Source organism: Lissotriton helveticus, chromosome 6 (genome assembly GCF_964261635.1).
Source record: "Lissotriton helveticus chromosome 6, aLisHel1.1, whole genome shotgun sequence".
NCBI classification, from domain to species: Eukaryota; Metazoa; Chordata; class Amphibia; order Caudata; family Salamandridae; genus Lissotriton; species Lissotriton helveticus.
The window spans coordinates 46,989,335-47,006,131 of NC_136067.1; the positions used below are offsets into that span (position 1 = coordinate 46,989,335).

The following is a 16,797-nucleotide window of genomic DNA, read 5'->3' on the forward strand; positions in this document are numbered from 1 at the left end:
TTCTGCTGCTTGACCCTTGTCCTGACCCATCTGTCTGCCTTTTTTCCCACTTCTTGGGGAGAGGTCAGATCTGAGTCAATCAAGTGCTGATGCAACAACTGTTTCTGACAATTATTTAAGATTTGCTCTCTCATAATTAGATTATACAATCCTGTGTAATCAGTAACTTTACTTCCCAGTAACCAGCCTTCCAAAGCCTTAGTGGCACAATCAACAAAGTCAGTCCAATCTTGAGCCTGAGTTTTCTGGGTGTCTCTGAACATTAACCTGTACTGTTCAGTTGTTAAGCCAAACCCATCAATCAGTGCATTTTTCAAGACTTGGTAATCATTAGCATCCTCATCTCTAACAGTGAGGAGCTTGTCTCTTCCTTTACCTTCAAAGGAGAGCCATAATATAGCTTCCCACTGACTCTGGGGTAACTGCTGTACTTTGCAGGCCCTCTCCAGAGCAGTTATCCACTTGTGGATGTCATCTCCTGTCTTATAGGAGGGCACTATCTTGCTCAGGTTTCTAGTATCAAAACCTCTTTCTCTATCCCTAGGGATATTGCTGCCACCAGTGGGGACTACCCCACTCAACTGTTGCTCTCTAGCAAAGGCAAGCTTTTCTTTGGCAAGGGCAAGTTCTTCCCTTTGGATCCTCAGATTAGCCTCCTTCATCTTTGCTTCATGCTCTCTCCTCTGAGGGGAAGTCATTCTCCTCTGAGCAGATGCATGAGAGTGCACAGATCTATTGGAGTCCCTAGAAGGAGATCTATTTCTCCTAGCTCCAAAGTTAGGCCTGCTCAGGGTCAGAACTGGGGGTCCCCCAGATCCTTCCCTATGTAGGTCTAAGTTGGCCCTTGTAAGTCTGCTGACTAAAGGTTGCCTATTGTCTGCCTCATCCCCAGAGATTTCCTCCTCCTCCTCCTCCTCATCTACATTCTCTGTTTCAGGGAGGTCTGGATCACCAAGAGTACCTTCTAAGGGGGGCATGCTCCTATCTGGATTAGAGGGGTCTGTGTTAGCAGCCCTTCTGGCATCATATGTCTCTAAGAGACCTAACAGAAAAGGAGTGGTAGGGTTAGAACCCTGTTTCAGTTTCCTGGAGGTACACAATTGTATAATCTCCTGGAAACTGAGAGCTGCATATCTGGAAAGGACCTGTGGAGGGTCACTAAGCACTAGGGGAGTCTCCGAAGTCTCTCCATGGGTAGACATGCTTCTAGTGAGGTGTAAGTGATGCACCTACCTACACTATGGGTTTTCCTACTGATCCCTTGCTAAGAGTAGTAGTCAGGGTGTGCTAGGCCCTTTCTACTACAACAGCTGGTTCAGTAGAACTCAGAGTATTTCTAAGCTTGTTATATGTACCTATAGTATCTTATGTGATCTTTCAACTGATAGTTCAAGATTATATTTTGGTAAAAACAACAGCAAGCTCAAATCCCAACCGCTGCACCCAATGTGAGAAGTTGGCCTGATATATGATGCTCACTAGTTCTAGTGATCACCTTGTATCAGTCCAAACAACCCTTATGGTGATTGGTTGTAAGTCAACTTTATAGACCAGCTATCCTAATGGTAGCATGGACAAAGCAGTCTTAGGCTAAACTCTTTTGGCATGTGAAGCCAGCTGTTTTACCACAATATAACCCCTTGAATACCAGATGAAAGGACACCACACAGGTTGTTATGAAAATAAACAGTATATTTATTAATAACAAACACCTCTGAACTCTTTATGAGGTCAGAGGGCTAAGCCCATGACAATCTCTTACGAAAAATACGATAAGTTGCACAAAATTACAATGGTGCCCTAGGGGCACGACAAACCATATACTAAGTAAGTGGAATGTGAAAGTCGATAGAAGGAATGGAGCTGTCCAGAGGCTGTAGGATCATTGGGACCACGCTACACTAACACTAGGTAAGTAATAGCAGGCCCACGGAACGCATGTTGTGAGAAGTTGGCCTGATGTGCAGTGTTCACTATTCTAGTGATCACTATATATCAGTCCAAACAACCCTTATTGATGATTGGTTGTAAGTCAACCTTATAGACCAGCTATCCTAGTAGCATGGATACGAGCAGTCTAAGGCTAAGACTCTAGAGGGCGTGTTAAGCCAGCTGTTTTACCATCACATTACCCCTTGAACACCCAGTGAAAGGACACCACACAAGTGTTATGAAAATAAACAGTGTATTTATTAGAATCACAACAACCCTGTACTCTTTATGAGGACAGGGTGCTAGGCACACAACAAAACTCTTACGAAAATACTTAAGTTAGCACGTTATACACAAATGCCCGAGGGGCACGAAAAACCATATACTCTAAAAGTGGAATGCGAAATTACTAGCAGGTAAGTACAGTACTAATAGGCTTTGGAATCGCTAGGACTTGACTATAGAATCGTTAGATTACTTCTAGGAGACCCAGGGGACTCGGGTGCAGAGTGTGCACTCTCACGCGGGATGCGGGACAAAGTCTATGGAGGCTAGTAAAGGCAAAGTTAGTGTTCACGGGCGAACCCGACCTGGTAGGAAGAAAACGACAGTGGATCCTGACCCTAGGATAGTGAGGCTATGCTGGGACACCGAAGTGCCGAAGTTACCTAGCCCAGGGGCTGCAGCTGCATAGGTCTGAAAAGACGTCGGGGATCTCGTTGCCGGACCAGGAGCCTGGAAGAAGGAAGTTGCTGGCAGGCGACCAGTGAAGAAAAGTTCGATGGATCCAAGCCTGGATCAAGGAAGAAGAAAACCTGAAAGCAGAGGGGACCAAGTTCTTGAATCACTAGCCAGTGATTAAGTGGGCACCAGGATGGCACCGGGCGAAGTCACCGCAGTCAGGTGAGTGGGCGCTGCTGGGCTCTGCAGTCTCTCGGACCAGGAGGCGTTGTCGGCGACCAGGATGGAGGTGCGAGCTGTCCCACGAAGGTTCTTGCTGTCGACGTCGCTGGACCCAGGATTGGGCAACAAGTCTTGGCAAATGCAAGGCCCACGCGGTGGACCTAAAATGGCGTCTTGGGCAGACCAGGAGGGTCCAGGGTACTTCTCCGATGGAGGGAAGCAAGGGCCAGTCTGGAGCAACCAGACCAGCAGAAGAAATGTCGTCGGGCGTCGTCAGGAAGGCCACAAGCCAGCGGGCTAGTAGCCAAACAACGCGGTGAGCAGCAAAAAGCAGAAGGGCCCCACGCAGATCGTGGAGATGCTGGGGGGCTGCACTTCGGTGCTGGAGCTGCTCAGGGTGGGGGCTTCTCGGACCCCAAAGCACTCACCAGGAATTCACTCGGCGGGCTTGCTGGAAAGAAGTCGTGCAGTCTTGAAGATGGCCGGTCCCTCGAGGTCTCGTCACACCCACGAATCTCAGCGTGACTGATGATGCAGGTAGAGGTCAGAGGTGCCAGGGAAGCCGGTTCTCGTCGAGCTGGGCAGTCTTGATCCGGAGGAGAGACTTGCAGCAGACCGCAGTGTTCTTAAGATGGTGCCTGCGGATGCAGGGTGACTACTCCTTAGTCACAAGGGAGAAATCTTAGGAAGAAGTCTTGAGTTCCTTTCGTGGAAAGTAGTTTCAGGATTCAAAGATGATCTGATTTGGAAGGGGGCCAGTTCCTACCTTTATCCTGTAAAAAGGGGCTGGCACGCGACTAAGTCCTGCCCTAGGGGTGGGACTAGGAGGGGGGTGGTTACACCCACTTCCTTGGCGGGCTTTTCCCCAGCACAGGGTCTGGAGTGACCCTGGAACTGGTTCCAGCCAGCCTATGCACAGTGAGCACCGGGGTGCCACGTGCAGTCACCTTCCTCTAAAGCCCTGCCTACCTACAATACACAAAACCCTGTCTGGGACGGTGCTGGCACCGCCCCTGGCAGGAAACCCTTTGTCCTTATCTCCTGCTCTGGGAGGACTCCCAGCAGCAGGAGGGCAGAGTTGTGTCTCGGTGGCAGCATCCATTTTGTGGATGCTAAGGCTCTGTCTGATTTTTAACCGGGTTATAGGTTACATGCATGTCGTGTCCCTCTAGAAGGGTGGAATGCTAACCCCGTCGCCAGAATTGGCGAGGGGTTAGTATTCCAATTCGTATGACACCTTACTCGACATGTTTTGATAAAGCGATACCAGAGTTGGCATATAACCGCGAGGATTATAATGCACTTAAGAGTATATGGTATGCGATATCATGGAAACGGCTAAGGGATGGATCCCGAAAGCCGCAGACAGGCTCAGCTCATGCCAGAGCACCATCTCACACGATTCCCAGCACCCTGCCTTCAGGATTGTTAAGGCCTGCCATAGGAGTGACTGATAGGAGATCTGTGTGTCCATTTTAGGGTTAGATATAGGTATACTATATCTAAAGCAAAGGGTGATTACACCACCTTGCCCCAGCTGTCAAGCAGCCAGTTGTGTCAGATTTGGATGGCCAGCCAGGGGTGGCATAATACATGCTGCAGCCCCTGGTAGGCCCTGGGTACACCTATGCCCTGGGTACCTAAGGTACACTGTACAGGGACTGATAAGGTGACTCAGTATCCAATTTAGATATGTACCTAAGGTACATGGAATCCATTTTACAGAGAGAGCAGTAGGCCTGGGGCCCTGAATAGCAGGGTCCCAGGTCAACTAAGTCAGAAAACCAGCAAAACACCAGGAAAAAAGTTGGGGGCAACCATAGTCAGGGATCAACCTTCCTACATAACCCCCCCCCAAACGAAAGGAGATAAGGCTATCCTTGTCCAGGTAAGCCTATATTGCCTAAGTGGCCATTTAAGGAAGTACCAGCACTGGCATGGTTACCCCCTATGTCATGGTCCACTAAGCAATCCCTCACCCTAAGGGTGTCTGAGGGTCTCCACCATAGGGAATCTCTACCTGTGGTGTGTTTTGTCAAAGAAAAAGGCTGGTGCTGAAATGGAGTACTGAAGTGAGGCTCCACTAATTTTGGGCTCAGCTTCCTCCAATCATTTTCCACCCTAGAGGCCTTTCTTTCAAAGACTGAGTTGTTTTGGGCTCTCAGGGTCAACCTCTGGCTACCTACAGCTGGAGGTTGGGTCCCTCTGTTTGGCTTACTGGAGGGACAGGTCAGGTCTGGGGCCCTCAGGTCCCAAGTTTGGCTGTGCCCAACAGTGTCCATCTGTGGGAGGTCCCTAACTAATTTTAAGGGGTATCCCTCAGGAGTGTGTCTTATTTTCACTTGGCTAGGACTACTAGCTTCAGTGCCCTTAATCTGCTGATTGGGGAATTCTTTTGGACAAGGGGCCCTTTGGGGTCCAACACTGGCCTCCCTGACCTCTACAGCCCTGGGCTGACTGAGGCAGGGTAGAGAGGGGCAGGTTACCTGCTCCAGACTGGGTCCCACCTTGGAAGGGTCCACTGACATCAGGGGTTCTGCCAGGCTAGGCCTGACTACCTCTGTGGCAGTTTCTTCACAAAGGGTCAGATCAGTTCCCTGAGGAGGCTGATCCTTTCCTAAAGTCTGGTGGGAGGGAGATTTCTCTTCCTCCTCAATACTCTCTGTCTGAGTGGAGTGATCCATAGTTTCAGGCTTCACAACACTGTCATCTGTCTGAGTTTGAGCTGTGGCCATCACAACTCTCCCAACCTTTTCAGGAGGGGGCTCAGTTTGGGTGTGGGCTGTTACCATGACAGCCTTGACAACCTGTTCTGGGAAGGAAGTTGTCTGAGATTGGGTTGTGACTGGCACAACCCTCCTGACCTGTTCAGGGAGGATATCTCGGACTGGGGCTGTGGCTACCACTGCCCCACTACCCTTACCATGGATGTTCACCATTCTAGAATGGGTTTCTTGCTCTACTTCAGCCCAGGCTGAGAGCTCTAAATCATTCCCCAGTAGGCAATCTACAGGCAAGTTTGGTGACACTGCCACTCTCTTGTGGCCAGTGACACCTCCCCAGCTGAGATTGACCACTGCCATGGGATGATCTCTCTGTACTCCATCAATATTGGTCACCTGGTATGTGGCACCAGGTAAAAGTTGCCTGGAGGGGACTAGACTCTCAGTCACCATAGTGATGCTAGCCCCTGTATCTCTATAGGCCTCAACTTTTATACCATTGATGAGGGGCTCCTGTCTGTACTTGCCCAAAGTGTTGGGACAAGTTGTGAAGTTGGCAAACCCCATGCCAGTCTCACAGACAAGAGTATCCAAGTTTGGGGACCTGGTTAGGCCAGAGTCCCCAGGAACTCCCAAAGTAAATGCACCCAAATTCTTGGGGGCACTCCCACCACCTGGGGGATTACTACTAGTAGTAACAGGAGGTTTGGGAATGTTACTTGGGGGTATGTTTTCCTTATTGTTATTCTTTGGGCAACTGCTGTCAGTTTTTAAATGACCCACCTGTTTACAGGGATAACAGTAAGGTTTCTTCTGGTTATTGGAAGGATTCTGGGACCCACCCCCCTCAGAGGATTTTTGGGGCCCTGATGTGGTTTGATCTGCAGATTTATTCCCACCCTTCTCTTGAGGCTTGGTTGATTCCTTTTTCTGGTCACCACCTTGGTTCTTGGGCCTAATCCTGGTTCTGACCCATTTGTCTGCCCTCCTACCCAATTCTTGTGGAGAGGTCAGATCAGAGTCTACCAGGTGCTGGTGTAATAACTGGTTCTGACAATTATTTAAGACTTGCTCTCTCATAATAAGATTATACAATCCTGTGAAGTCAGTAACCTTGCTACCCAGTAGCCAGCCTTCCAAAGCCTTAGTGGCACAATCAACAAAGTCAGACCAGTCCTGAGACTGAGTTTTCTGGGTATCCCTGAACAGCAACCTGTACTGTTCAGTGGTTAAGCCAAACCCATCAACCAGTGCATTTTTCAGGACCTGGTAATTGTTAGCATCCTCAACTCTAGTAGTGAGGAGCTTATCTCTACCTTTGCCATCAAAGGAGAGCCACAGTATAGCTGCCCACTGACTCTGGGGAATGCACTGCACAGTGCAGGCCCTCTCCAGAGCAGCCATCCATTTCTGGATGTCATCCCCTTGCTTAAAGGGGGGCACTATTTTAGTCAGGTGTTTAGTGTCTAAACCCTTCTCTCTATCTCTTGGGAGATTGCTGCCACCAGTGGGAGCTAACCCACTCATCTGTTGCTCTCTTGCCAGGGCAAGCTTCTCTTTGGCCAGGGCAATTTCTTCCCTTTCAATCCTCAGTTCAGCTTGTCTCATCCTAGCTTCATGCTCCTTTCTCTGAGGGGAAGTAAATCTCCTCTGTGGAGGATTCCTTCTCCCCTGAGAAGAGGCATTAGAGTGCAGAGATCTATTGGAGTCCCTAGAAAGAGATCTATCTCTCCTAACTCCAAGGTTAGGCCCACTTCGGGTTAGTACTGGGGGGCCCCCAGATCCTAGCCCAAGTAAGTCTAAGTTGGTCCTAGTTAGCCTTCTGACTACCTCAAGACCTTTGTCTACCTCATCCCCAGAGAGTTCCTCCTGATCCCCCTCCTCAACTGCTGAATCAGTGTTGGGGAGGTCTGGATCCCCAGAGGTTCCCTCCAAGGCTGGCATGTTCTCATGTAACTGAGAAAGCTTTCTGGCATCATATGTCTCTAAGAGACCTATCAGAAAGGAAGTGGTGGGGTTAGACCCCTGCTTCAGTTTTCTGGAGACACAGATCTGCCTCATCTCATGGAAACTGAGAGCTGCATATCTTGAAGTGACCTGTGGAGGGTCAACACTGACCAGGGGAGTCTCAGTAGAGTCCCCCTGAGTCGACATGCTTTTCTAGTGAGGTGTAAGTGGTGCACTTACCTACACTATATGTTTGCCTACTGATCCCTTGCTAGAGTTGTAGTTTAGGGTGTGCTAGGCCCTAGGAGCTACAACAGCTGGTTCAGTAGAACTCAGAGTATTCTAAGCTAAGTTATATGTACCTTTAGTACTTATGTGATCTTTCACAAGATATTCTTAATGCATGTGTGGTAAAACAACAGCAAGCTCAAATCCCAACCGCTGCTCACCAATGTGAGAAGTTGGCCTGATGTGCAGTGTTCACTATTCTAGTGATCACTATATATCAGTCCAAACAACCCTTATTGATGATTGGTTGTAAGTCAACCTTATAGACCAGCTATCCTAGTAGCATGGATACGAGCAGTCTAAGGCTAAGACTCTAGAGGGCGTGTTAAGCCAGCTGTTTTACCATCACATTACCCCTTGAACACCCAGTGAAAGGACACCACACAAGTGTTATGAAAATAAACAGTGTATTTATTAGAATCACAACAACCCTGTACTCTTTATGAGGACAGGGTGCTAGGCACACAACAAAACTCTTACGAAAATACTTAAGTTAGCACGTTATACACAAATGCCCGAGGGGCACGAAAAACCATATACTCTAAAAGTGGAATGCGAAATTACTAGCAGGTAAGTACAGTACTAATAGGCTTTGGAATCGCTAGGACTTGACTATAGAATCGTTAGATTACTTCTAGGAGACCCAGGGGACTCGGGTGCAGAGTGTGCACTCTCACGCGGGATGCGGGACAAAGTCTATGGAGGCTAGTAAAGGCAAAGTTAGTGTTCACGGGCGAACCCGACCTGGTAGGAAGAAAACGACAGTGGATCCTGACCCTAGGATAGTGAGGCTATGCTGGGACACCGAAGTGCCGAAGTTACCTAGCCCAGGGGCTGCAGCTGCATAGGTCTGAAAAGACGTCGGGGATCTCGTTGCCGGACCAGGAGCCTGGAAGAAGGAAGTTGCTGGCAGGCGACCAGTGAAGAAAAGTTCGATGGATCCAAGCCTGGATCAAGGAAGAAGAAAACCTGAAAGCAGAGGGGACCAAGTTCTTGAATCACTAGCCAGTGATTAAGTGGGCACCAGGATGGCACCGGGCGAAGTCACCGCAGTCAGGTGAGTGGGCGCTGCTGGGCTCTGCAGTCTCTCGGACCAGGAGGCGTTGTCGGCGACCAGGATGGAGGTGCGAGCTGTCCCACGAAGGTTCTTGCTGTCGACGTCGCTGGACCCAGGATTGGGCAACAAGTCTTGGCAAATGCAAGGCCCACGCGGTGGACCTAAAATGGCGTCTTGGGCGGACCAGGAGGGTCCAGGGTACTTCTCCGATGGAGGGAAGCAAGGGCCAGTCTGGAGCAACCAGACCAGCAGAAGAAATGTCGTCGGGCGTCGTCAGGAAGGCCACAAGCCAGCGGGCTAGTAGCCAAACAACGCGGTGAGCAGCAAAAAGCAGAAGGGCCCCACGCAGATCGTGGAGATGCTGGGGGGCTGCACTTCGGTGCTGGAGCTGCTCAGGGTGGGGGCTTCTCGGACCCCAAAGCACTCACCAGGAATTCACTCGGCGGGCTTGCTGGAAAGAAGTCGTGCAGTCTTGAAGATGGCCGGTCCCTCGAGGTCTCGTCACACCCACGAATCTCAGCGTGACGGATGATGCAGGTAGAGGTCAGAGGTGCCAGGGAAGCCGGTTCTCGTCGAGCTGGGCAGTCTTGATCCGGAGGAGAGACTTGCAGCAGACCGCAGTGTTCTTAAGATGGTGCCTGCGGATGCAGGGTGACTACTCCTTAGTCACAAGGGAGAAATCTTAGGAAGAAGTCTTGAGTTCCTTTCGTGGAAAGTAGTTTCAGGATTCAAAGATGATCTGATTTGGAAGGGGGCCAGTTCCTACCTTTATCCTGTAAAAAGGGGCTGGCACGCGACTAAGTCCTGCCCTAGGGGTGGGACTAGGAGGGGGGTGGTTACACCCACTTCCTTGGCGGGCTTTTCCCCAGCACAGGGTCTGGAGTGACCCTGGAACTGGTTCCAGCCAGCCTATGCACAGTGAGCACCGGGGTGCCACGTGCAGTCACCTTCCTCTAAAGCCCTGCCTACCTACAATACACAAAACCCTGTCTGGGACGGTGCTGGCACCGCCCCTGGCAGGAAACCCTTTGTCCTTATCTCCTGCTCTGGGAGGACTCCCAGCAGCAGGAGGGCAGACTTGTGTCTCGGTGGCAGCATCCATTTTGTGGATGCTAAGGCTCTGTCTGATTTTTAACCGGGTTATAGGTTACATGCATGTCGTGTCCCTCTAGAAGGGTGGAATGCTAACCCCGTCGCCAGAATTGGCGAGGGGTTAGTATTCCAATTCGTATGACACCTTACTCGACATGTTTTGATAAAGCGATACCAGAGTTGGCATATAACCGCGAGGATTATAATGCACTTAAGAGTATATGGTATGCGATATCATGGAAACGGCTAAGGGATGGATCCCGAAAGCCGCAGACAGGCTCAGCTCATGCCAGAGCACCATCTCACACGATTCCCAGCACTCTGCCTTCAGGATTGTTAAGGCCTGCCATAGGAGTGACTGATAGGAGATCTGTGTGTCCATTTTAGGGTTAGATATAGGTATACTATATCTAAAGCAAAGGGTGATTACACCACCTTGCCCCAGCTGTCAAGCAGCCAGTTGTGTCAGATTTGGATGGCCAGCCAGGGGTGGCATAATACATGCTGCAGCCCCTGGTAGGCCCTGGGTACACCTATGCCCTGGGTACCTAAGGTACACTGTACAGGGACTGATAAGGTGACTCAGTATCCAATTTAGATATGTACCTAAGGTACATGGAATCCATTTTACAGAGAGAGCAGTAGGCCTGGGGCCCTGAATAGCAGGGTCCCAGGTCAACTAAGTCAGAAAACCAGCAAAACACCAGGAAAAAAGTTGGGGGCAACCATAGTCAGGGATCAACCTTCCTACATATGTGCAGAGTGTGAAATCACACGCGAGATGCGTAACAACGTCTATGGACAGTGCAGTTCAAGTAAAAGGTAAGTACGGACAATCCTGACTAGTTAGGACAACAACGACTGTGGAACTGGACACTAGGACAGGTAAACTACCCTTGAGCACCGAAATGCTCTCGTTACCTCACCCACGGGCTGCGGGTGCATAGGTGTCAAAGTGTGTCGGGTTCTCGCGTTGAAGTCTATGGAGCCTGGAAGAAAAGATGCTGCAGGCGACCAGGAGGAAGATGTCCGGTGCGATCCCAGGGTGGATCGGTGAAGAAGAGGACCTGAAAGCATAGGGGACAATGTTCAAAGTCACTAGCCAGTGACTGGAGTGGAACCAGGAAGGAACCAGATGTCGTCGTCGCGATCAGGTGAAGAGTGAACGCTTGACTCTGCAGCCACGTGGACCAGGAGGTGTCTTCGACGACTAGGATGGAAGCGGTGTTGGATCCGGAATCGGCGTCAACAGGCCTTGGCAAAGGCAACCCACGCGGTGAGTGAAGAAAGCGTCTGGTGCGGACTAGGAGAATCCGGGGTGCCCCTCTTTTGGAAGGGAGCAAGGGCCAGTCTGGAGCAACCAGACCAGCAGCAAAGATTCAAAGGTTCGTCGTCTAGGAGGCCACTAGCCAGCCGGCAAGTGACCAGACAACGCGTCGAGCAGCAAACAAGCAGAAGGGCCCCACGCAGATCTCGTGGATGCTGGAGGGCTGATCTTCGGTGCAGGGGCTGCTCGGGGCTGGGGCTTCTCAGTCCCCAATGCACTTGGTCGAGTTTACCTCGGGAGTCGTGCTGGAAGCAAAGTGCAGTTTCTTCCAAGATGGCCGGTCCCACGTGTCTCGTCGCACCCACGGGTCTCAGCTTTGCTGTAGATGTGAGTTAAGGTCGGAGAGGTCTGGGAATCCGGGTCTCGTCGGGCTCTGAAGTCTGGATCCTCGAGGGAAGACGACAAAGTGAAGCCGCTGGACGCTTGATGGTGCCTGCTTTAGCAGGGTGGACACTCCTTGCCCACAAGGAAGATTTCTTCAGTCTTCTGTGGAGCAGAATGTCAAAGTCCAGAGTTTCTTCTTGTAGAGTAGTTCAGGATTAATCTAACTTGGAATGGGACCAGCTCCTACCTTTATCCTGCTAAAGGGGGCTGCACTACTGACTAGGTCCCTCCCCTGGGTGGGACCAGGAAGGAGGGTGGCTACACCCCCTATCCTTTGTCCGGTTTCCCACCAGAGCTGGGGCAGGGATGCCCCAGCAACTGGTTTGAACCGGTGTATGCACAGGACACCTTGTGTGCCCCGGGCATGTCTCATTCCTTTCAGGTCTGGCCTACCCAATACACAAAGACCTGTCTGGGGTGGTGCTAGCACCTCCCAAGGCAGGACACCCTTTGTCCAAGTCTCCCTCGCTGGAAGGACTCCCAGCAGCAGGAGGTCAGACTTGTGTCTGTGATGGTGGCATCCATTTTGTGATGCCAAGGCTCGAGTTAACTTTAACCGGGGTTCTCAGTTACATACATGTCATGTCCCTCTAGAAGGGTGGAATGCTACCCCCGTCGCCAGAATTGTCGAGGGGGTAGTATTCCAATTCGTATGACACCTTACTCGACATGTTTTGATAATGTTATACCAAAGTTGGCATTTAACTGCGAGGATTATAATGCACTTAAGAGTATATGGTATAGCGTTATCATGGAACAGCTATTAGGACTTGGTTCCGCAAGCTGCAAATGGGCTCAGCTCATGCCAGAGCACCATCTCACATAATTCCAAGCACTCTGCCTCCAGGATCTATAAGGCCTGCCATAGGAGTGACTGATAGGAATATATGTGTCCATTATAAGGTTAGATATAGGTATACTATATCTACAGCAAAGGGTGATTACACCACCTTGCCCCAGCTGTCGTGCAGCCAGTTGTGTCTGTTTAGATCGCCAGCCAGGGGTGGCATAATACATGCTTCAGCCCCTGGTAGGCCCTGGGTACACCTATGCCCTGGGTACAGGGACTGATAAGGTGGCCCAGTACCAATTGGTAAATGCACCTAAAGTACATGGTTGTTAATTTAGAGAGAGAACAGCTAGGCTGTGGGTCTGATTAGCAGGCCCACAGCCAGGGAAAGTCGTAAACCAGTGAAGCAAAAAGCAAAAATCTGGGGTGACTATAGGATTGCAGACCCCACTCTCCTACAGACGCCACCTACTGGGGCGCAAGGGGTACTGCTAAGCAGAAAAACTTTCTGGATCCAGCCTGACACCTGGGGATATTCTAAGGTAAGGAATTTATCACTAACGTGTCTCTTTCAGATGTTGGGAACACTTAGCCAATCAGGACACAGCACACACAGTACACATAGTAATCACATGCGTCCCATTCTGGACACTTTAATGACACGGAGTCTTCAAGTAGGTAGGAAAATCTTTATTCAAGTCAGCAGAACAGAAAGAGGTACTCCTGACTGCAGGTCCCACCAACCATTAACCTCCCGCTGCCGAATTCCACTGCCCTAAGGTTCTGTGCATTCTCTCGGCATGCGGAAGCTCCAGATGTCCAGAGAGTGTACAGAGGACCCAACAGAAACGTTACCCACTGGCTACATTGTGTCCATGGGACAAAAAAATGGGTTCCAACCTGCAGACATTGTGTACATGCAAGGTCGAGGCTCAGTTGGATTTGTCATCAATCGAATAATTTATGGCCCCAAACACAGAGGTTTACATTTCTCACCAAAAAAGGATCACGGAACTGTTTTATGACATTCCATTAATTGTATAAAACAAAAAAAAACATGTCATATTGATTGTAAGTTGAGACAGTCCCCAAACTCTATGCCTGTGACTGTTCTCCCGACTATATTGTTAATTTAAACAAACTGTTCCTGTTTTGCCAAACACTTTTTGTTTTTTCAAGATATTTCATGTTCAAGCAACAGTGCAAAGGGGCCTGCGTTGACACTAGGCTGTCGAAACGTCACCAGCGTAGGGGAAAAGGACAGCACCATATTGGATAAATACGGGGCTTCCTGACCATTCACTTTGGCGTAGGGCACCGCAGCAAGGTGACTTGCGAAATCTCTACAAATGAGGGCAATGGTGCTTTCGGCAGGTCAAAATTGAATCGGTGTTGACCTGGTTGTATGCAAAGCAGTTACACGTTCTCCTGATCTGTAAAAGACAATGAATCAAAAGGTCGACATCTGTCTTCTTCACATTTTAAAAAGCACTATCTGGGCATGAATTCAACACACCATGTAAATTGTTCAGATCGGTTCAGTCTGTAAACTGTTGATCTGCAAGCCTTGAGGGGGTACAGCACAGTCGATCTTCACATTTCACTAATAAAATAGTGCAGATTAACGACAGAACATGCTTTTTACACGATGAATTCATGAATTGTGGAGAGGGAAGAGTAGATTTTCCATTTAATGGTTTAAGTATACATTTAAATTCCTTCTTGTTATTAATAATACATTAGTAGAACATTAGATTAAACGCAGTTGCTTCTTATGTAGGATTATAATTAGTGTTTTTAACAAACCTATACCACAAACCTAAGGTTTAAATGGGTGGAGGTTTTTGAATGAAAATACATAACTACAATGGTAATCTAATGAGTATTAAAGTATTTTAGGAAGTTCTTTATACAGCACTGTGGCCATTTTTAGCGCTGTAAATAGGAAGCCATCCTTTTATCCTATACATCTGTACTGCTTTCTGAAGGATGGATGGCTGAGTTGGCCTCGCCAAGATTTGAGGTGTGAAACAAGCAGTTCATATCAGAATTATTCTGAATTCCCAGTTGATTGTTTGCTATGGCTTACCTCCCCAGACGATAATACGTTGTTAAGGTACTCCAAAAACGCTTCGTCTTTTATTTCATTATCAGTAAAAACAAAAGTGATGCCTTTGCCGTCAGCCCCAGCAATGTTATAAAGCACTTTTAGATCATCTGTTAGATTGCTCATTCCATATGATCTAGAAAAAAAACAGATGAGTGTTCAAACTAATTTATAATGTAATACTTTATTAAACATTATATACACGTACAAAATAAACAAGCACCAGCAAAGTCAATATGTCTTGCCTTTATTAGTGAGTGGTGGAAAATCTGAACTGAAGGGGCATAACTAGTTCCGCATAGTTCGCTCCTCCTCCTGCATTAGACTGCTTAAGGCGTATCATTGCCCACCACGCTACCCTGTATCAGTCCCCGTCCAGGATCAGGCAATGGACTAGAAACTAGGCAAGAAAGACTACGGGCCAGATGTGTGACCATGACAATTTATGAGTCGCAAATTGTGCTTGATTGCCATGTACAACAGTGTCTGAGACACTGTTTGTGATTCCCAATGGGGTCGTAAATTGCATGTCTTATCAATATTTATGAGGCACTTGCAATTTGCGACCCCTTTGGGATTTGCTGGCCCTCCCAGGGATGGTGGCCTTCTGGGCTCCGCAGACCTCCATGTCTGGGACTGCTTTTAAATAAAGCAGTTCAAAAAAAAAATACAGCTTGTTTTCCTTACAGGAAAACAGGATACATTTAAAAAAAAAAAAAGAATGAAACGTTTTCATTTACTTTTTTAAGGGCAGGTAGTGGTCCCTGGGACCACTGCCTGCCTCTAAACAATATTTCCTCTTCATTCACAAAGGGGAAGGGGTCCTCTTGAAGAGGGTGGTCGTAAAACATTCTTATATGACTTGTGGGGTCGCTATTAGGAAGGGAACGCCCCTTCCTAATAGCGAGTTACAAAACACTATTATGCATGTCGCAAATTATTTGCGACTCGCAAAACAGTGTTAGTACATGACCCACAGGATTTTTGCATGCGCAAACAGGTCGCAAACCCGTTTGCTCATGCAAAAAATGAGTTTTACATCTGGCCCTACATCCCCCGAATATGACTTCCTGGCAACAGTAGCCACTTCGAAATTATAAGTATGTCCACAGATACAGACCCATATGAGTGAGCACCTAGGAGCATATTTATGAGCTTTATGGCACAGGGCAGCGTAGCAAGTTACCTTGCTGCGCTGTCCTCCGTCTCAGGGAACAGGGAGGAACGTGCCATATTTATCCAATACGGCACATTCCTGTTCATTGCCCCTGTGTTGGAACACTTTTGGCAGCCTAGTGCCAAAGCAGGCACCTTGAACCATGGTGCAAGGGTGCTTGTGTTGTAGGCCGGATTATTTTTGTGCAGGAAGGGGTACCTTCCTGCACAAAAACAATCCTGAGAGGCTTTCTTTGGGTGCTAAAGAATGCACAACTACCCTACACATTAAATATGCGAGGAGCGTATATTTAGTGCACATTGCACCCATGCCACAAACATACCACGTGAGTAATGTATACTTCTTTATGTTGTAAGCCACTGCAGATATGCTCCCATTATCCCACTCCCCATTGCAGACATGCTTTCATCATTCCAGTCCATTCCCAAGATGTCTTCGATGTGTGAGTCCCCCACTTTCTTATTAGGATTCTGAGTCTTAACTGTTCTTCATTCTGCTGCTCAACATCCGTCATCTGTCTGATTGCATGTAACCAGTCAGAAAACAGATATCCATCCATAAATACAATCCCAAACTCCATCTTCCAAGGTCCGAATGGCATCGGCCATCTGTCCAGTGAACTCTTTTAAATTCATACTAATTCTGTTTCCCTCCATTTCAACTGGGGAGCAGGATTTCAATGGCGGTGGCTCATTGTTGATTGGCGACCCTTTGTTGCCTGCCCCATCCGTTGTCGAAACGGGTAATGCAACTCTCTCCCTACCATACCCTCCAATTGTGACAACCCAGTAATAAACATCTATTGAGCTGTCGTGGCCTAAGATAGGTTCAACACCACTCACTACCTATGTGGCATCATAAATCATCTGCCATCAGGGGCATTAGAATGGAATTGTTGACTTCCCTCCGTTGCTGTGCCCAAGTTTGAGTTGTCTGGTGAGTGATCTGTGTTGCTCTCGCTCGGGAGAAACTCGGCTGGGGCTCTGAATGTCGTGGTTGTTTCAGTGACTAACAATTAATTATTTTCCACTACCACTCTGGTAAGTCGAGGTGGGTGCTGTAGTTTTGCA

The 16,797-nt window shown here is 48.6% G+C and overlaps 1 protein-coding gene across 7 annotated transcripts in view; it reads right to left on the minus strand.

Annotated features, from left to right (window-relative positions):
• Positions 1-16,797, minus strand: part of DNAH8 (dynein axonemal heavy chain 8) — a 10,041,960-nt gene that overhangs the window by 2,919,074 nt on the left and 7,106,089 nt on the right. For all 7 annotated transcript variants that reach the window (XM_078647354.1, XM_078647353.1, XM_078647356.1 and 4 more), the window contains one exon: positions 14,533-14,686. In XM_078647354.1, coding sequence (XP_078503480.1) covers positions 14,533-14,686 — 154 coding nt within the window. The remainder of the gene's footprint in view (positions 1-14,532; positions 14,687-16,797) is intronic.